The 21,151-nt window shown below is 42.2% G+C and overlaps 3 protein-coding genes across 6 annotated transcripts; 1 reads left to right on the top strand and 2 right to left on the bottom strand.

Annotated features, from left to right (window-relative positions):
- Positions 1-151: 151 nt before the first annotated feature.
- On the top strand, positions 152-2,323 carry LOC144894397 (uncharacterized). Its single transcript, XM_058052553.2, has 2 exons — positions 152-608; positions 929-2,323. The coding sequence occupies exons 1-2, from the start codon at positions 413-415 to the stop codon at positions 2,080-2,082; spliced, it is 1,350 nt and encodes a 449-aa protein (XP_057908536.2). The 5' UTR covers positions 152-412; the 3' UTR covers positions 2,083-2,323.
- A 2,349-nt stretch (positions 2,324-4,672) lies between these two features.
- LOC131104908 (uncharacterized) lies at positions 4,673-8,239 on the bottom strand. The gene is made up of 2 exons (XM_058052570.2): positions 7,791-8,239; positions 4,673-6,590 (listed from the first exon to the last, which is right to left on the bottom strand). The coding sequence occupies exon 2, from the start codon at positions 6,538-6,540 to the stop codon at positions 5,485-5,487; it is 1,056 nt and encodes a 351-aa protein (XP_057908553.2). The 5' UTR covers positions 6,541-6,590; positions 7,791-8,239; the 3' UTR covers positions 4,673-5,484.
- Positions 8,240-9,645: 1,406 nt separating this feature from the next.
- LOC131104901 (uncharacterized) lies at positions 9,646-21,138 on the bottom strand. 4 transcript variants are annotated; one of them, XM_058052561.2, is made up of 3 exons: positions 12,861-12,964; positions 12,565-12,688; positions 9,646-11,246 (listed from the first exon to the last, which is right to left on the bottom strand). In XM_058052561.2, exon 3 carries the CDS (start codon positions 11,194-11,196, stop codon positions 10,006-10,008), a length of 1,191 nt encoding a protein of 396 aa, XP_057908544.2. In that variant the 5' UTR covers positions 11,197-11,246; positions 12,565-12,688; positions 12,861-12,964; the 3' UTR covers positions 9,646-10,005. The 4 variants fall into 4 exon arrangements, with proteins under 4 accessions (XP_057908544.2, XP_057908551.2, XP_078652736.1 ...); XM_078796610.1 differs by lacking the exons at positions 9,646-11,246; positions 12,565-12,688; positions 12,861-12,964 and adding exons at positions 16,808-18,465; positions 20,703-20,816; positions 20,902-21,138; XM_058052568.2 differs by lacking the exons at positions 9,646-11,246; positions 12,565-12,688; positions 12,861-12,964 and adding exons at positions 13,402-15,012; positions 15,847-16,327.
- Between the last annotated feature and the right edge of the window lie 13 nt (positions 21,139-21,151).

The following is a 21,151-nucleotide window of genomic DNA, read 5'->3' as shown; positions in this document are numbered from 1 at the left end:
TTCCACAATTTAATGTGTAAACCGGAGGGGTTTTTACAGTATTGCTGTGAAACATCGCGCCAAATTCTGACCCACTTCCCGAATCCGTCACGTGGTACAACCAGTGCTTCCAGCTTACGACGTCATCAGTTCAGACTCCTCCCTCAATGAATCAAGCTTCGGTACAAGCTTCGCGGAAGCGCCCACTCCATGACTCGACACACGAGTACAAGTTAAAATATTTAATGTAAACGACGCAGAGATGAAATTACAGTGAAGTGACAATTCTATTAATGTCAGGATAAACTCGTCTCGGTGAAGCTCATCATGCTAGCTTAGCTTGCTAGCTGCTCAACAAAGAGACCCGGAAGTTATCAACAAACCGCTGCGCAGACATCAAGTGTTCGTGTAAAGTGCAGTGATTGTAGTGAAAATGTGTAAAATACAAATGCTGAGAGCGTTGGTCAATCAGCGGTTAACTGCGGCTGTTGAAGAAATATTTGTAGTGTTCGAAAGAACGATAGCAGAGTACGAGGAGGAACTTTGTCGAACAAAAGAGGAGAACCAACGACAACGTCAACTACTGGACGTTGTTTTAAAGAAGGGCCAGGTTGTGTTACACAGAGCAGGTTAGTTTCACTTTTCATCTCACATGTTTAGCAGCTTTCTGTTTGTTCATTAACACTACTCATAATAAGCCTTTCCACGTCATAGTCCATTTTCTTCATGAACTCTACATATCCATTGTCTCGATATCAAGGGTCCTATGCGTATATTGGCAAATATGTGTTTTTGTTATATTGTTACATGATTTATCTTGCATTTATTGTGCATTGTATCGAATTGGTACCAACATTTGCTGTATCATCCACCACTAAGGTAAAATACACATAGGGATGGCAAAGCTGGACTATTCTAAAGCATGTCTTTGTCTTCTTGTGTCCTCTAGACATCAGTGAAGAACATCTTCGCCCTGAGCAGCAGGAGTGGAACTCCAGGATGGAACAGGAAGAGCTACAGCTCCCTCACATTAAAGATGAAGAAGAGGAGCCACAGCCTCCCCACATTAAAGAGGAAGAGGAGGATCACAGCATCAGTCAGGAGGGAGAGCATCTTGAAGGACTGGAGGAGTTCCCAGTGATTGTTGTCCCTGTGAAGAGTGAAGATAATGAAGACCAAGGTCAAAGTGAGGAGGAGAGAGAGGTGGAGCCTCCAAGCAGCAGCTCCACTCGTCACATGACTACAGAAGCTGATGGAGACCACTGTGGAGGATCACAAGCAGACAGCCTTTTACCTCCACTATCAGATAGCGACGACATAACGTCACACTCTCCTGACACTGATGATGAAGACTCTGAAGCTGATATGACATGTCACACTGACAACACACGCTGGAAATGCTCTCAATGTGACAAAACCTTTGTTAACAAGGGAAATCTCAAAATGCACATGAGATATCACACAGGAGAGAAACCTTTCACCTGCTCAATTTGTGGAAAAAGATTCTCTCAGCAGTCAAATCTAAAAGTTCATACAAGAAGACACACTGGAGAGAAAGCTTTTGCTTGCACGGTGTGTGGTAAAAGTTTTTCGCAAACAAGTGATTTGAAAAGACACACAAAAATACACACTGGAGAGAAACTATTTCCTTGCACAGTGTGTGGGAAAAGATTTTTTGAGCGGTCACATTTGAAAGTGCATACAAGAAAACACACTGGAGAGAAACCTTTTCCTTGCACGGTGTGCGGGAAAAGATTCAATCGCAAATGTCATTTAACGAGCCACACAAGAAGACACACTGGAGAGAAACCATTTCCTTGCACGGTGTGTGGGAAAAGATTTTTCGAGCAGACACATTTGAAAGTGCATACAAGGAAGCACACCGGAGAGAAACCTTTTCTTTGCACGGTGTGTGGCAAAAGATTTGATGCTCAGAGTAGTTTAAATAGACACACAAAAATACACACTGGAGAGAAACCTTTTCCCTGTGCCGTGTGCGGTACGAGATTTGCTCGGAACTCACATTTGAAAGCACACACAAGAACACACACTAGAGAAATTGTTCAGTCTGTGGTCAGCGAGTCACAAATAGTCCAAACTTGACAGAACACAAGGAATCCACACTGGGAGGAAGTTAAACACTCGAAAGAGCGGTAACTAAGAATTAGCAAGACAGTATTACTGTGTAAAAGACTACAAAAGAACTTTAAACTGTTGTTCAATATGTTTGCAATGATTATTTCATATATGTATGAATACACTTTTTACACACAATTGTACATTTGATTCTTAGGGTTCTAATTTCCTGGCAGAGTGTGGCGCACCCCACACAGTGGATATTTTGTCCAGCGCAGGACTGCCCCGAGGGCGTGGTGGCGCACCAGTAGAGGTGTCCACATTTTCAGCTTGGCACAGTGACAATTTTGTGACATAACAATGTGCCGAAGGTGCGCTGAAAGCTCGCCAGCTCTGACCTGGTCTATTTTGGGTGCAGGCAAAGCGCACCCTGCGCAGTGGTAAATTGGCTGACAGGCGCACAGTGTACACATGTCACCAAAACAACCTCACAGGCAGGTTTTTCAGAGTGTCAGGCACATTTCAATGCAACCAGAAACCACTATTTAATGTAATCGTCTGAAGCAGCATGTACATTTGTGTATTAATTGTCCCATCAAATCGCATGTCAGATCAAAGACGTCATGCATAATGGGAAAGTATGATGCTAACCGGGCCGGGGCCCGGCTGTACGGCCCCTAAATAAATGGCTTGCCTACATCCAGACTTCAACAACCAACATTATATTAATCTTTGTTTTGCGGTGTCTTTGCTCATTTGCATACTAACAGTGATTGGATGTTGACTGAGGAAGGAGGGAGAGGGATGTGTTTATACTACACGATGCTTCATAGTCGAAATAGGTGTATCCCAATGACAACATTGTAAGCTAGCTGAAATTAACACATTTTCTTGTGTTACAATGCACAGAAAAGGGAAATAAGTAAGCGTTTATGTTTCACCTAAGGATTGGGAATGATTGGGCAAAATTCCAATAAAAGTGCAGTTCCCCTTTAAAGGCAATGACAGGCGTTCATTTGATTTGTTAATATTACACCTGGCTGTGTTAAACCCTCTCATCCCTTTTCTCCTTCCTCGATGCCACTTGCGGCAGTGGAAGAGATGGAGGCGTGGGTGCGCTGGACTGGCTGCTTGCAAAAATTGCAAAGTGCACCCCGTTGCCGCCTGCTCTATGAAATTAGAGCCCTTAGTCATTTGCATGAGTTTGATCCCTGGCCAGGGTTGCGTCAGGATGGACATCCAGTATAAAAATCTCAGTGCTCAGAAAAAGTGTGTTAAGTTTCATGGTTTTCTGCATAAATTTGTCAAAATGTGAAGTTGTTTTCATCTATGTAAATTGTTTTTATTTTTAATAACTATATAAGAATGTGGGGTCATATTGGGGTCAGCCTCCATTGCTACTGTGACAGGGTCTGGAGAATGCATTTGAATCTGTCAACAACATTTCACACTGGACTGTTTAGTTGTTGGCCACTATGCAGCTGGACTAGCCAACAACTTGCTGAAGTCCAACACCTTTCCAACGTTACTTGGTCATGTGGAAGAATCAGAAGAGCAAGCAGTAAGTAACAGTTTATTAGTGTCCTAACTTTGTTTATTTTGTCTAAGTCATGGAGCAAAAGTACTTGCTTTCAGGGAGCCGTTTCGCTATATGCTAGCCTTAACGCTAGAATGCTAAAGCTACTTACCATTGAGAGACGTCTTGAAGTAACCTCTTTTCTTGAGAAAATTCGGACTGTCCAGTCTCTACTTCAGAATCCTGTGTTTTAAAAGCCAACATTTTAAAAGGATAAATCGCCGTTTATTATCAACTCCTATATAGTTCGCGGCTCGTGGCACCAACCGGAAGTTCAACCACTGCCGAGTAGCCATGCCTGGTGGCACGCCGTGAGTGGAATAAATTAAGACAGATTGTTTTCGCAAGAACAGCGAAATCCAAACAAATACAGCTGAATAGGTGCAGATTCTGGAAGAACTAGAAAAACTTTATGTGCTGGTTATCATGTGTAGCTACTCAATAGTTGTCCACAATGCAAAGGGCTGAAAAATGAGCATAAATAGGTCCTCTTTAAGGTACTCCACCCACATTTCATCCACCCCCAGGGCCCGGCCATCTGGGACCTTTTTGACCACCCCAGCACCCCCAGCCTCAGAGATAGGAGAGATAGTTTCTCTCCAGTGTGCATGATTGCATGCACTTTTAAATTTGACTGAATCTTTTACCACAAACGGAGCAGGTGAAAGGTTTCTCTCCTGTGTGATGTTTCAAGTGTTTGTTCAGATTTCCTATGGTGTCTTTCTCTCTATTGTTATCATTTCTGCTTTTTTTTTTCAATTTGATTTTGTTTACGCAGCGATGGAATGACAAACGAGCCACAGGCTGCAGATGGCCCCTGAGGTCATCATCACACCTTCAATGACCATAAAGGGCCTACAAGCTCTCCTCCCAACCATTCTGATCCAGAACAAGAGTCAATCACTTCCTTGTTGACATCACAGCCTTGTCGAGATATGCTGGCCATACTCAAACATTCGGCTCACCCCATGTTTTCCAGATTTAAATGTTTCAGATCATCAAAGAAATGTAAATATTAGTCAATGACAACACAACTGACGACAAAATGCAGTTCTTAAATTAAACTTTTTATTATTACAGGAGGGGCTGCATGGCGATCAAGTAGTTAGCACGCAGGCCACACAGCTAGGAGACCCGAGTTTGATTCCATCCTCCATGTGGAGTTTGCATGTTCTCCCCGTGCATGCGTGGGTTTTCTCCGGGTACTCCGGTTTCCTCCCACATTCCAAAAACATGCTAGGTTAATTAGCGACTCCAAATTGTCCATAGGTATGAATGTGAGTGTGAATGGTTGTTTGTCTATATGTGCCCTGTGATTGGCTGGCCACCAGTCCAGGGTGTACCCTGGGTGTACACAAAGACAGCTGGGATAGGCTCCGGCACCCCCCGCGACCCTCGTGAGGATAAGCGGTAGAAATGAATGGAATGGGAAGTCCTGCTCTTTTTGGAGAGCCTTTTCGGCTCCTCGTGGATTTATTGCAAGACAAAGTAAAATGAATCACATATGTAAAAACACAGATGGTATCAAATGTGTGCTATTGAAATCGGCAAAAATAAAATATAATTAGGGTTGTCCAATATTGGCTTAAATTTAAACCTGCGAAACAAAAAGAAGAAAAAAAGTTCCTGTTTCTCATTTCTGTTATGATGTGAAAGTGAGATAAAACACAAACACAAGTTTTGAACCACAAATAAACGTTAGCAACACTACACGTTAGCTACATTAGCAACACTTGTGCTGTGTGTGTTTAACCCCCCCAATTAGCGAGAATTGACGAGAGCTTGCTTATCCATACTTCCCGTCCTCCAAAACTGCCCAAGTTACTCCCGAGTGTGGATTCTTTTGTGTTCAGTTAAGTTTGTACTATTTGTGTATCGCTGACCACACATTGAACAGTTTCTCTAGTGTGTGTTCTTGTGTGTGCGTTCAAATGTGAGTTCCGAGCAAATCTCCTACCACAAACTGTGCAGGAAAAAGGTTTCTCTCCAGTGTGTATTCTTGTGTGTCTTTTTAAAACACTTACATGCTTGAAGCCTTTACCGCACACTGTGCAAAGAAATGGTTTCTCTCCAGTGTGTACTCTCGTGTGTGTGTTTAACTCGACTTTTTGATTGAATCTTTTACCACACACCGTGCAAAGATAAGGTTTCTCTCCTGTGTGTATTCTTGTGTGTGTTATTAAGTCCCCTTTTTGGCTGAATCTTTTACCACACGTCATGCAAGGATAAGGTTTCTCTCCTGTGTGTATTCTTGTGTGTGTTACTAAAACGCCTTTTTTACTGAATCTTTTACCACACACCGTGCAAGGAAAAGCTTTCTCTCCGGTGTGCATTCTTGTGTGTACTTTCAAATTTGACTGCTGAGAGAATCTTTTACCACAAACTGAGCAGAGGAAAGGTTTCTCTCCTGTGTGATGTTTCATGTGTCTGTTCAGATTTCCCTTGGTAACAAAGGTTTTGTCACATTGAGAGCATTTCCAGCGTGTGTTGTCAGTGTGACATGTCATATCAGCTTCAGAGTCTTCATCATCAGTGTCAGGAGAGTGTGACGTTATGTCGTCGCTATCTGATAGTGGAGCTAAGAGGTTGTCTGCTTGTGATCCTCCACAGTGGTCTCCATCAGCTTCTGTTGTCATGTGACGAGTGGAGCTGCTGCTTGGAGGCTCCACCTCTCCCTGCTCCTCACTTTGATCTTGGTCTTCATCATCTTCACTCTTCACAGGGACAACAATCACTGGGAACTCCTCCAGTCCTTCAAGATGCTCTCCCTCCTGACTGATGCTGTTATCCTCCTCTTCCTCCTTAATGCTGGGTGGCTGTGGCTCCTCGTTTTCGTCTTTAATGTAGGGGAGCTGAGGCTCTTCTTCTTCATCTTTAATGTGGGGGAGCTGCGGCTCTCCCTGTTCCATCCTGGAGTTCCACTCCTGCAGCTCACGGGGAAGATGTTCTTCACTGATGTCTGGAGGACACAAGAAGACAAACTTTAGAAAAGTCCAGCTTTGCTCCGTTCAATTGAAGCCTTGTCCTGCACCAGCATACATTATGTTCTGACATTAGCCACGTTTACATGAGGAGTTTTTCCTCTTTCCGAATGGAATCTTTCCGAGTGAAATTTCCGAACGCAATGGTATACATGGAAATGAATATTCCAATCTCTTGTCTACACGCCAGAATCAACCATAATCAACCAGAATAGTCAATGGGGCATGCGCAGTAAAATGTAAACACCAACATCACGTGATACCGACTTCCCCGAGTTTTTCTTTCACTTGTTGGAATAACTCCGTATTGCCAGTTTTTTGTCCGTCCAGTCTTGAAATTTAGTTTGGATCAAAAATGAACTTTCAGCAGCAGTCCAGTGCCGATTGCTTGCCTCAGAAGAAGAAGAACGCACCCTGACAGTTTTCCGATTGAGCAGGTACAAGATACCTCAATCGGATTGGGGAGGGGAATATTCCACCCCCATGAATCTGATTATATATTCATGCGGATTGGCACTTGTCTTTCAGAATGAGGTGCATACAAAGGTTCAGTTCTTTCCGTTTGAGCAAGCGGAATATTTGGGTCCATGCATACGTGGTTATTGATGAGATCCTCAGAGACATTAGTCTTACTTATCTACTTATAATAAGCAGGGGAAATATCTTTGTGGTAAACGATTCGATGTGCAACTACAACGATAATTACATTAAATTTTATGTAAAAGGATATCAATTTCAGAACTATGGGCCATATTTAAAAAATACAGTCATCAAGCATATTTTTCTATTACTATTTTTCTTTATTAGCTCTTAAAGTTGCCCACAAACGCTCAGCAAATACAAAGTGTGAGCGAGTGAGACCTCTCGCACTTACACAAACATGTTTTTTTTATATTATTACAGTGTCAGCTCAAAATAAGATTTGTTTATTTATGATACTGGTCTTAAATTCTAAATGTTTTTGAGTAAAAAGCCTATTTATGAACATTTAGAAAGGATTACTATTAAAGAATTGCTTCAATGCACCTTTCCGTCATGAGCAGGCTAACTCCACAATATAAATCACCATGGTAACTAATGTCAGATCATATCCCACTTTTGTACAACCGGATCACGAATAAGTTGAGACAGAAAGCTTATAAAGCTTATAAACACGTAGAAGTAAAAATGAAACTAACCTGTTCTGTGCAACACAACTTGAGGCTTGTTGAAAAAGGAGTTAGCGTTGTCGTTCGTCCTCCCCTCTTGTTCGACGAAATTCCTCCTAGTACTCTGCTATCGTTGTAACACTCCAATATATCTTCAAATGACGCAGTTAATCGCTGATTCACCAACTTTGACAGCCTTTGCATTTTACCCATTTACACTCACACTTGATGGCTGCTTAGCGGTATGTTGATAACTTCCGGGTTTCTTCGTTAGCAGCTAGCAAGCTAAGATAGATGAGCTTCAAAGTTCACCGAGGGGAGTTTATCCTGACATGAATCAAACCGTCTCTCGCTGTCACTTAATATCTACATCGTTCCCATTAAATATTAAGTGTGTTTTTCTGCGGATACTACCCGGAAGAAATGTATACCTCCATCTACAAAAGTACCGGCTTGTGTGCGCATGCGCTATTCACATTGTTCCCAACGCCTCAGTAAGCCGTCCTAGATGACGTCATCATCTAATTTGCACATATTTAGCATATGATTATGTAACAGATGCTGCAGGAAAAAAACTACCCCGAAGGGACAAATATCTCACTGAAGCACCGAAGAACTGGGGTCTGAGGCGGGGTGTCGAACTTGGGAGAGAACTTTAATCTCCTTTCCAACATTAACTCACTCTTCTCGCTACGTGAGACATAACCGCCCACTTTCCAACCATAACAGAAAGAGAGAAACCCCTTTCCCCCACGCTCACCCCTCCGGGTGGCAACCACTCCCCTATTGATCGTTCCGGGGTGAATTATATACCGGCCACCTAGCACTACATCACCTTATTTACGTTTGTGACTACAAATAAATTGAATTATTTGAATTAGATTTTTGTTTGGCCTTCCTTCATCAAAATAAAATTGCTTTAATATCTTATATTTTATTTAAATACTACGTCCATAACGACGTAACAACGACGTTGTCTAATGTCTCACCGGTATCACATTCTATATATCGACACAATAACGCTTGTCTTGATTTGCAGTACTGTAATACTAAACGTGACCAGTAGATATCGCCATAGCCTCAAAAAGGTGGTTATGCTAAAGAAGGTATATCAAACTTAATCAGCCTACATTAGGTTGTTGGCCAGTTTTACTGTTGGTGCGATGTTATTTTACTGAAACATTCCCGGGATGGGATTTTTTTTGCCGGAAAGGAGGAATTAAAGAACGCATGAGAATAATGAATAGTTAACAGGAAGGGGTATGGACATTTGGACTGTCTGCCAATAAACAATAAACTGTCATGCTTCTTCACACATCATATTCTATACATAACCCATCCTTTTGGAGAATTGAACACAATGTTACTGAACTAGAAGTTTTGTTGCCAAAATTAACTCAGAGAATTTTGAATGCGGGCGGCACGGTGGACGAGTGGTTAGCGTGCAGACCTCACAGCTAGGAGACCAGGGTTCAATTCCACCCTCGGCCATCTCTTTGTGGAGTTTGCATGTTCTCCCCGTGCATGCGTGGGTTTTCTCCGGGTACTCCGGTTTCCTCCCACATTCCAAAAACATGCTAGGTTAAGATTAAGATATGCCTTTATTCGTCCCTCAGTGGGGAAATTTGTATAATATGTTAATTGGCGACTCCAAATTGTCCATAGGTGTGAATGTGAGTGTGAATGGTTGTTTGTCTATATGTGCCCTGTGATTGGCTGGCGACCAGTCCAGGGTGTACCCGAAGACAGCTGGGATAGGCTCCAGCACCCCCGCGAGGATAAGCGGTAGAAAATGAATGAATGAACAAATAAAGGTAGAGGAAGCTAAAATGGTCACACTAATAAATAATAAAAACACAAAGATTTGTCTATAGAAATATGGATGTTGATGTTTTTAATTATGAGTATTAAAGGACATCTGTGACATAAACAGGAGGAGAAAAGATAAAAACAGTGAAAGGGCATTGTCCAACTACAAGCGAGAACTATTAATGCTGCACTTCGGCCAAAGAGAGACTTACATATAAACTTACATACTGCCACACATGTACAATGCATACTTTTTCTTACCACTGTTACGTAGCTGAATGACTTGACAATTTTACATTTTTCATAATGTCAATTCACAAAGTATGAAGACGCTCTATGTTTCGCTTTGTAAACACCAACACTGTCTTGGGTATTCGTACCTCCGGTCTTTTCAAAAGTTCCTTCAAGTTACTCTCCAGTGTGGATTCTTCTGTGTTTAGTCCAGTTTGTACTTTTTTGAATCGCTGACCACACACTGAACAATTTCTTTGGTGTGTGTTCTTGTGTGTGCTTTCAAATGCGAGTTCCGGGCGAATCTTGTACCACAAACTGTGCAGGAGAAAGGTTTCTCTCCGGTGTGTATTCTTGTGTGTCTTTTTAAATCACCTTTATGTTTGAAACTTTTTCCACACACGTTGCAAAGAAACGGTTTCTCTCCCGTGTGCATTCTAGTGTGTCCGTCTAACTCAACTTTTTGATTGAATCTTTTACCGCACACCATGCAAAAATAAGGTTTCTCTCCGGTGTGTTTTCTCGTGTGTCTTTTTAAATCGCCTTTATAATTGAATCTATTACCGCACACCGCACAAAGAAATGGTTTCTCTCCATTGTGTATTCTTATGTGGTTTACTGAATCAATTTTTCGATTGAATCTTTTACCGCACACCGTGCAAGGATAAGGTTTTTCTCCTGTGTGTATTCTTGTGTGTGTTGTTAAAACACTTTTTTGACTGAATCTTTTGCCGCACACCGTGCAAGGATAAGGTTTCTCTCCTGTGTGTATTCTTGTGTGTGTTTTTAAATCACCTTTTTTACGGAATCTTTTATCACACACTGTGCAAGGAAAAGCTTTCTCTCCGGTGTGCATTATTATATGCGCTTTCAAATGTGACTTTTGAGAGAATTGTTTCCCACAAACTGGACAAGTGAAAGGTTTTTCTCCGGTGTGATGTTTCATATGTCTGTTCATATTTCTCTTGTAAACAAATGTTTTGTCACATTGAGAGCATTTCCAGCGTGTGTTGTCAGTGTGACATGTCATGTCATCTTCGGAGTCTTCATCATCAGTGTCAGGAGAGTGTGACGTTATGTCGTCGCTATCTGATAGTGGAGCTAAGAGGTTGTCTTCTTGTGATCCTCCACAGTGGTCTTCATCAGCTTCTGTTGTCATGTGACGAATGGAGCTGCAGCTTGGAGGCTCCACCTCTGTCTCCTCCTCACTTTGATCTTGGTCTTCATCATCTTCGCTCTTCACAGGGACAACAATCACTGGGAACCCCTCCAGTCCTTCAAGATGCTCTCCCTCCTGACTGATGCTGTGATCCTCCTCTTCCTCTTTAATGTGGGGAGGCTGTGGCTCCTCTTCTTCATCTTTAATGTGGGGGAGCTGTAGCTCTTCCTGTTCCATCCTGGAGTTCCACTCCTGCTGCTCAGGGCGAAAATGTTTTTCACTGATGTCTAGAGGACACAAGAAGACAAAGACATACTTTACTTAAGGATTTAATCAGTGTCCCTCACACAGTCATTGTACCACCATCTGACACTTATAGGAAAAAGCACTTGGATGTTCCACAGATTTGGTGGACAGATGAAACCAAAGTTGAATTGTTTGAGAGGAACACACAACGCCATGTATGGAGGAATAAAGGCACAGCACTCCAACATCAAAACCTTATCCCAACTGCGAATTAGGGATGTCCCAATCCGTAAATTAAATTACATAGTTTGATGTGGTGTGATGTTTAAGTGCTCCTGAAAAAACGGGACATGAGAACATACAGCTGATAGTATATCACTATTACAGATAAAATTAGACAAATAATTCAAGGAAAATTATAAGCTTGAAATAGTGTGTGTGTGTTAAATATATATTCTGGCCCCCCAGGCAATTTTGTTAACTCAATGTGGCCCACGAATCAAAATATTTGCCCATCCCTGCTGTCAGATGTCAAATGATTAGTCCTTCACTAAAAGTATTTTGCATGCCCATTTTTTCAAATTATATCTTTTACTGGATGGACTTTTTAAAAATATACTTTATTGGATTTGGTACCTGACTCACAGAACCAAACAATATTGTTGGTTATGCTGTGGAAGTAAAAAGTAAACAACAGAGAAGTCTGAGCTTTTATAACATCTGTGTGGTCTAAGCAGTCATCCCCACCTGCCCAAAAAGACATCCAGAACCAGCCTTAGTAACTCCCGCCCTGCTGCCCTCACGCCTGTTATCATGAAGTGCTTTGAAGGAAGACCGTCTTCCTTCCACAGTCCATTCGAACAGATCTACAGAGGACGCCATCGCTGTGTTGAGTCACCTGGAACAACAGCAGAGCGACGCCAGGAAGCTCCGTGGACTACAGCTTATATCATACGGGACATTCTAATCACCAAACTAGACACCCTGCGCCTCCGCCCTCTCACATGGACCCGAATCAAGGACTCTCTGACCAACACACCCCAGACTGTAAGACTTGGCCCCCATATTACCCCCACCGGCACACTGCAAATCATACTCCCTTCCTCCCTGCCACACATAAACAGCAGTCCTGTGGGAACACTGACGTCATTTGTAGAGGAGAATAATCAATCAGTGGGCGGGGCTTTTATCACCAAATTGCAGGTGAGTGCCACCTCAACGTATCCTGCTAACACGTTAAGCAGCTTCGTAATACTGCATATTCTGAGCAAATCCACCAACATAATACAACTGTTTTGGAGTAGTGTTAATGAACAAACAGAATGCTTATAAACATGTGAGAGTATGAATGAAACTAACCTGCTCTGCGTAACACAACTTCAGCGTCCAGTAGTTGTCGTTGCCGCTGGTTCTCTTCTTTTGTTCGACAAAGTTCCTCCTTTTACTCTACTATCGTTCTTTCTCACTTGATGAACTGCAAAAGCTTTGGAAAGAGAAAGTCTTAAATTCAAATATGTAAACATTTTAAATATAATTGTTTCTGTGGTATTAGTTTAACCGGATTGTGTTTATTCTTGGGATTTGGATGATCAGACGACATTTTATGAGTAATTTCTACAGAAATATAAGAACTTCGAAAAGGTTCACATACTTACTCGGCAATCGTTCTTCCTCACACCCCAAACTATTTCTTGAACAGCCGCAGTCAATCGTGGAATCACCAACGCCCGCAGCATTTCTATTTTACACATTTTCACACTCACACTAGCTGTCTGCTAAGAGGTGTGATTACTTCCGGGTCTCTTTGTTAGCAGCTAGCAAACTAAGCTAGCCCGAGGAGCTTCAAAGTTTACCGAGACGAGTTTATCCTGACATGAAAAAAACGTCTTTCACTAACACTTGATCTTTGCGTTGTTCACATTAAATATTTGTAACAAATGTCGAGTGTGTTTTTCTCCGGAGACCATACTGAAAATAATATACGCACCTCGAAAACTGACAGCCTGTATGCGCATGCGCCAGGTTCATTATTTCTAACGCCTCAGTAAAAAGAGTATCTATTGGCTGTCCTATAAGTCACTGGTTGACGTCAACGTCTACTTTGTGTAGTATTTGCACGTGATTATGTAACAGATGCTCCAGCAGAAGCAAAAATGTGAGACAAAAATTGTTTCAATGATAATAAAAAATGGCCGAAAGCAGTATGATTCATATGTATGATTTACAAAATTACATTTAAAACTACAAATAAACTTGATTCTTGGTTTGGCCTTCAATTCAGCAGCAGCATCCAGGGAGGCTGAGGAGTGTGATTCCCTGTAGTTGGAACGCACCCTGCAAACCCATGCAAATGATTAAGGGTCAAATGCACCATTGCAAAGTCTAAATAAGAAAAGTGTGCTGGAATTTGTGGTGGAAAATTCCAATTAGTGCTGATGGAAAGGAGAAATAAACTGCTAAACGACAAATTTGTCCTTTATCATATTTATTCTACAGAAGAAGAAAACAGCTGAAACCGACTTTTGGAAGTGCGCCACCCCGAAAGGACAGGACATAATAAGCATAGTCCTACAAATGTTATCAGGGCTTAATTGGGTGCAAGGATGCATTCTGGTTTAATCAGAACCTGTTGATATGAAAAAAGGCCTTTGGAGAAACTAGTTTGTGGAGAAAGGAGGTGTCTAGCGTCAAGTAAATAGTCATAACAAAGTAAGTAAGACTGTACAATAGCAGAAATATTCGACTTGCTAAAACCAATTGGTCTATGGTAAAATTTTGTATATAAATATAATATAAAAATATAAATATTACATACTGCAAGCATGCCATCATAATGTATCAGCAAAATAAGTAACTTTCTTGCACAATTTGTGTATCGCTGACCACACAATGAATAATTTCTCTCCTCTGTGTGCTTTCAAATGTGAGCTCTGGGCGAATCTTACACCACACAACGTGCAAGGTAGGTTTTCTCTCCAGTGTGTGTTATCGTGTGTCTATTCAAAGCACCGATGTGATTGAATTTTTTACCACAAACCATGCAAAAAAATGGTTTCCCTACCGCGTGTGTTCTTGCGTGCGCTTTCAAATGTGCATTCTGAGTGAATGTCGTACCACAAACTGAGCAGGAAAAAGGTTTCTCTCCTGTGTGTACTCTTGTGTGTGTTATTAAATCGCCTTTTTGTCTGAATCTTTTACCACACACCGTGCAAGGAAACGCTTTCTCTCCTGTGTGCATTTTTGTATGCACTTTCAAATTTGAATGACGGGAGAATCTTTTACCACAAACCGAACAGATGAAAGGTTTCTCTCCTGTGTGCTGCTTCGTGTGTCTGTTCAGATTCCCCTTGTTAACAAAGGTTTTGTCACATTGAGAGCATTTCCAGCGTGTGCTGGCAGTGTGACATGTCATATCAGCCTCATCGTCAGTGTCAGGAGAGTGTGACGTTATGTCGTCGCTATCTGATCGTGGAGCTAAGAGGCTGTCTGCTTGTGATCCTCCGTCAGCTTCTGTTGTCATGTGTTGAAGGGAGCTGCTGCTTGGAGGCTCCACCTCTCTCTTCTCCTCACTTTGACCCTTGTCTTCATCATCTTCACTCTTCACGGGGACCCCAATCACTGGGAACTCCTCCAGTCCTTCAAGATGCTCTCCCTCCTGATTGATGCTGTAAGCCTCCTCTTCCTCTTTAATGCAGGGGAGCTGTGGCTTCTCCTTTTCCTCTTTAATGTGGGGGAACTGTGGCTCTTTCTGCCCCATCCTGGAGTTCCACTCCTGCTGTTCAGGGGGAAGATGGTCTCCGCTGACGCCTACAGGACACAAGATGGCAGAAGACATGTTTTACCAAAGTCCAGCTTTGCATCGTCAGCAGATGTTCTGACTCTAAGGATCTCATCAGTGTCCCTCAAAGCAGTCGGGGTATCTCCAGCTGACACTTGGACTAGAGCATACACACTAAGGGTGTGGAAAATAATCGCTATTAATCAATTTTAAAAAAAACTTAAATTATATTAGAAAAGCAGGAAGTGAACAAATGTAACAGTTACTGATTGTAAAAGTACCAGATGGAGGGGTAGGATTCAATAAGCTTTGCTTCTTCCTACTCCTTTTGGACATGTGGAACAGGGAACTGATTATGGGATGCATTCAAGTGTAATCTGATGCATGTTCAAATGAAACTAAACCATTACCATTACCATACATTAATGCGCATATGCATTGGCTCATTCACCGGGTATGGATGTAATTGACGGGTGAAATCTAGATTCATCTTGATGCGTTTGTGGGTATCAGTAAAATCCGATGTCAGCCCCGTTTTATTAATGTTCAACTTCACCCCATATGCTGTTCCCCAGGTGCAATGAATGCACCATCATTATTTGGCCTTTTGTATTGAATAAGGAAGCCTTTTTTCCCTTTGCTTATTTGTATCATGTTAAATTGCATCATATCACAAGAAATTGCACCATATCATATCGGATTGCATTGATTTGAACTAAATTATTATAGCATCGTATCGCCAGAAAATTTACATGTATGTTAAAGTATCGTATCGCGGGCAGTGTATCGAGATGTGTATCGAATCGACCTCAGTGCTGAGATTCACACCGGAAAATTGACACTTTACCAGTCATGAAACTCACCAGCTCCGTGTAACCCAATTTGACAGTTCTTGTAAACATCGTCAAGCAGTTGCCGTTGTCGCTCGTTTTCCGCTTTTGTTCGACGAAGGTCCTCCTCGTACTCTGCTATCGTTCTTTCTAACACTACAAATATTTCTTCAACTGCTGCGCTTAGTCGGTGATTCACCAACGCTCTCAGCATTTGTATTTTACACATTTTCACACAATCTCAATCCTTTACACTCACACTCGATCTCTGTTTGACGATGTGTTGATAACTTCTCTTTGTTAGCTGCTAGCAAGCTAAGCGACCCCGACGAGCTTCATACTCCATCGAGACGAGTTAATTCTGACATGAATAAAACTTTCGCTCACGGTCACTTAATCCTAACATTAACTATATTAATGTAATATGAATTATTGTGAATTATGTTTATCTTATGAGACAAGTCGTAAAAGTATACGTCTCTCCAAAAACTTCCGGCCTCTGTGCGCATGCGTTGTGAACACCATTGCCATTAGTGATGTGTCCATCGCGAAGGAATAGTCTCTTTCAGCCGTGAAGGAATCGGCTCTAATAGCCGGCTCTTTGAAGGAACGTCAGGAGCCGGTTCGCGTAGTTGCAAGCCGATTTTCTTTCTCGTCTTTTTTCTGTTAAAAGCGAATGCCATTTATCAAGATATGTGGCGGGGTGATTTTTTTTTAACGAGGACAGCAGCACGGCCAAAAGAGTACTAGGTTAGACAAAAACGATTAGCTGGCATTGTTCAATTACAAGCTGGAACTATTAATGCTTCATTTCACCATAAAAGGAACTTACATGGAGTATTTTAGCAGCTGATTGGTTTCACCTTAGGAGAATGCCATTACAAATGACCCGTGCTTCTGATAAATATCCTAATATAGTTAGCAACAATACTAAAAAAACACATTTGTCAGCACCCTTGACTTGAATGAAAAACAGATCTCATTTTAGGACAAATTTATTCAGAAAACCATGAAATTCCACAAGGTGTACATACGTTTTCTTACCACTGTGTTATATCATTGTAGCGGATTGATTTGACCTTTTTTTTTTTTTTTTACTCCAGATGCTGTTCCTGATGCAATCCTGGCCAGGAATCAAACCCATGCAAACGATTACGGGTCAAATATACAATTGTCAAGTCTAAAATAAAAAGAAAAAAGGTTCATACATGCGACAGATGAAACAAACATTTCAGCATAATGTCAATTAACAATGTAAGACATTGTTATTTTGCACAACTTTTAAAGTGTAATACTTCCCATCCGTTCAAAATGTTTGTCACTCCCCAGTGTGGATTCTTTTGTGTTCAGTCAGGTTTGTACTATTTGTGAATCGCTGCCCACACATTAAACAATTTGTCTATTGTGTGTTCTTGTGTGTGCTTTCAAATGCGAGTTCTGAACGAATCTTGCGCCACAAACTGTGCAGGAAAAAGGTTTCTCTCCAGTGTGTATTCTTGTGTGTCTTTTTAAATTACTTTGTGTATCAAATTTTTTCCCACACACCAGGCAAAGAAAAGGTTTCTCTCCAGTGTGTATTCTTGTATGCACTTTCAAACGTGACTGCTCAGAAAATCTTTTCCCACACACTGTGCAGGGAAATGGTTTCTCTCCAGTGTGTCTTCTTGTGTGGCTCGTTAAATCCCCTTTTCGATTGAATCTTTCGCCACATATGGTGCATGGAAAAGGTTTCTCGCTAGTGTGTATTTTCGTGTGTGTTTTTAAAACAACCTTTTGATTGAATCTTTTACCACACACTGTGCAAGCGTAAGGTTTCTCGCCGGTGTGTATTCGTGTGTGTCTTTTCAAAACAACTTTTTGATTGAATCTTTTACCACACACCGTGCAAGGATAAGGTTTCTCGCCAGTGTGTATTCTTGTGTGTTTCTTTAAATCACCTTTATGATTGAATCTATTACCGCACACCGTGCAAGGATAAGGTTTCTCTCCTGTGTGTATTCTTGTGTGCCGTTTTAAATCACTTGTTTGAGAGAAACTTTTACCACACACCGTGCACAGAAAAGGTTTCTGTCCCGTGTGTATTCTTGTGTGCACTTTCAAATTTGACAGCTGAGAGAATCTTTTACCACAAATTGAGCAGGTGCATGGTTTCTTTCCTGTGTGATGTCTCATGTGGATATTCAGGCGCTCCTTATTAACAAAAGTTTTATCACACCGTGAGCATTTCCAGCATGTGTTGTCAGTGTGACATGTCATATCAGCTTCAGAGTCTTCATCATCAGTGTCAGGAGAGTGTGACGTTATGTCGTCGCTATCCGATAGTGGAGCTAAGAGGTTGTCTGCTTGTGATCCTCCACTGTGGTCTCCGTCAGCTTCTGTTATGTGTTGAGTGGAGCTGCTGCTTGGAGGCTCCACCTCGCTGTTCTCCTCACCCATGTCTTCATCATCTTCACTCTTTACTACAATAACTGGGAACTCCTCTAGTTCTTCCTCTTCCTCTTCCTGACTAATGCTGTAATCTTCCTCCTCCTGTTTAATGTAGGTGGCCTGTAGCTCCTCTTCTTCTTGTTTAATATAAAGGGGCTGTAGCTCTTCCTGTTCCATCCTCGAGTTCCACTCCTACTGCTTCCCGCTGATGTTCTTCACTGATGTCTACAGGACACAAGAAGAAAAGAACACGTTTTAGCAAAGTTATTGTCCTGCACCAAGCAGCATCTATGCTGGATTGGTGGCGCGTGCCATTCGGTTCTTGTAGAACCCGAGCAAGAGTCTGGTTTGCAATCCCAGCAGTGAGTCGAGCCTGTTCACAAGGAATGTTGTCCTCCACCAAGGCTGCCCTTTGGCCCCGATTCTCTTCAGAATTTTCATGGACAGAATTTCAAGGCTGTGTGTCTGCTGTTTGCAGATGATGCGGTCCTGATGGCTTCGTCGGACTGTGACCGTCAGCCTTTAATGGGGAGGTTTTCCGTTGAGTGTGAAGCCTCTTAGAAGAGACTCAGCACCTCCAAACCTAGCGGCCGTATCGAGTCCCTGCTGCGCTTTAAACAGTGAATGATAGTAGCGTCACGGCCACTATAGGGGCATTATGTCACTTCTACAGGGCTCTAACAGTGTTCATTCATTCATTCATTTTCTACTGCTTTTCCTCATGAGGGTCGCGGGGGTGCTTGAGCCTATCCCAGCTGTCTTGGGGCAAGAGGCGGGGTACACCCTGGACTGGTGGCCAGCCAATCACAGGGCACATATAGACAAACAACCATTCACACTCACATTCATACCTATGGACAATTTGGAGTCGCCAATTAACCTAGCATGTTTTTGGAATGTAGGAGGAAACCGGAGTACCCGGAGAAAACCCACGCATGCACAGGGAGAACATGCAAACTCCAGACAGAGATGGCCGAGGGTGGAATTGAACCTTTGTCTCCTAGCTGTGAGGTCTGCGCACTAACCACTTGTCCGCCGTGTCACCTCTAAGAATGTTAAAAGGTTTTCTATATTCAATTTATACATCAACATTGAATCCTGTAATGGCGAAAATAATTTTGGATCCGCTGGAACCCTGGAACCGCTATAGATGACGGACGACTGTATTTGTTTGACTAAGCTAACTCTGATTCCTGAACTATCGCACACACACAATAGGGTGAAAATGGGTCAAAACCTGCAACACTACTGCATGGAAGCCGCTGTTCAATCTGTAACCGATAGCAAACAACCAGCTTGACGACAGTCATCACACACGACGACGGTGTGTGAGGATGATTCATCGATACCATCCATCTTCTATACCACACATCCTCATTAGGGTCGCAAAGGCACGCTGGAGCCCATCCCAGCCGACCTCACCCCGCAGCCCGAAATGGTCTATCTGCAGATAGACCATATTGTAAAAATCAGATTTATTTGTCAAATTTCAAGAATCCAATTCATTTGTAGTTTGTAAGTGTAATTACTGTAACTGTAACTGAGATTTCCCCCTTTATTTGTTCCATCATACTGCTGAGGAGTTGGCAACAGCACATTCAGTTGCCTCCTTGCTATGACGTCATGTGGAGGCCACGTGCAGAACCTGGGAAAGTACATGCGCAAGTGATAAATAAGCAACCATGATCCCGCCACTACTTTTAGGTGTGTCGCTATATACAAACAAATAAACACCTGCTGATTATTATCGTCACAGACGGTGTTCGATGTCCATTACCGCCACCCCATGGATGTATTTTTCGTGCACCATCGCAATGCACTGTGGGTACTACACAAGTCTCGCGCGACTATCGACGTTGACTCGCTCCTTCAGCCTACCAAAAGGTAGAACTCACCAAATTTGTTGGCTAAATTGAACTACACTTATGATGCCCCTGAGGGCAAGTGCCCAGGGGACGCCGATGAGGGCATCTCAAACTGCCACTGCAACGCAGCCCAAATTCAAAATGGCCGCCGTCTAAACAGCAATATGTGTCGACGTCAAGCAGCGAGACAGTCTATTTTTCCCACATTTTACGTTGTTTAAGATAAAACGAGTTCCTTCCATGTATTTAAGCGAGCTCCGACGCCATGTAATTGTAATTTCCTTAAACGGCAAAGCAATGTTTCATCCCCATTTGGTGAGCGTAGCGGTGGGCGATATTGCAAATGTTGGTATCGGTCTGATACAACTTAGCAATAAACATACAATATAACAAACACATACACATTGACGAATATAAACACACTAGATAATTGAAGAATATTTATCTCGTCACACGAGTGTCGATCCTTTTGATAGCTAAACCACGTATAAGTATTTAATTCAGAAAAGGGACCATCACATAGACGAGCTTTTTACGAGATGCGTTCATGAACGAACACAGCGCTTATATACTCAAGAGAGTAAGAATGAAACTAACCTGCTCTTTGTAACACAACTTGGGGCTTCTTGAAACCTCGTCCAGTCGTTGACGTTGTCCTCTTTTGTTCGACAAAGTTCCTCCGAGTACTCTGCTGTCGTTTTTTTCCTCAAACTACAAATATTTATTCAACAGGCGCAGTTAATCGATGATTCACCAACGCTCAGCATTTCACACCATCGAGACACTTTACACTCACACTTGATCTCTGCTTAGCGATAACGTCTTGTAGATAACGTCCTTGTCTCTTTGTTAGCGGCTAGCATGCTATGCTAGCCCGAGGAGCTATTTCACGAGTTTATCCTGATATAGATAAACCGACTCACACTCACTTAAACTGTTCGTCGTTCACATTAAATATTTGTAGCAGTTGTCTAATGTGTTTTTCTTTGGAGACGACCCGGAAAAGTGTACGTTTTGTCCAAAACGGGAAACCAGTGTGCGCATGC

Source organism: Doryrhamphus excisus, linkage group LG15, assembly GCF_037039965.1.
Source record: "Doryrhamphus excisus strain RoL-2023G ecotype Guam linkage group LG15, RoL_Dexc_Guam_v1.1, whole genome shotgun sequence".
NCBI lineage: Eukaryota > Metazoa > Chordata > Actinopteri > Syngnathiformes > Syngnathidae > Doryrhamphus > Doryrhamphus excisus.
The sequence above is the reverse complement of the archived record's forward strand: the minus strand, read 5'-3'. Positions and strand labels throughout refer to the sequence as shown.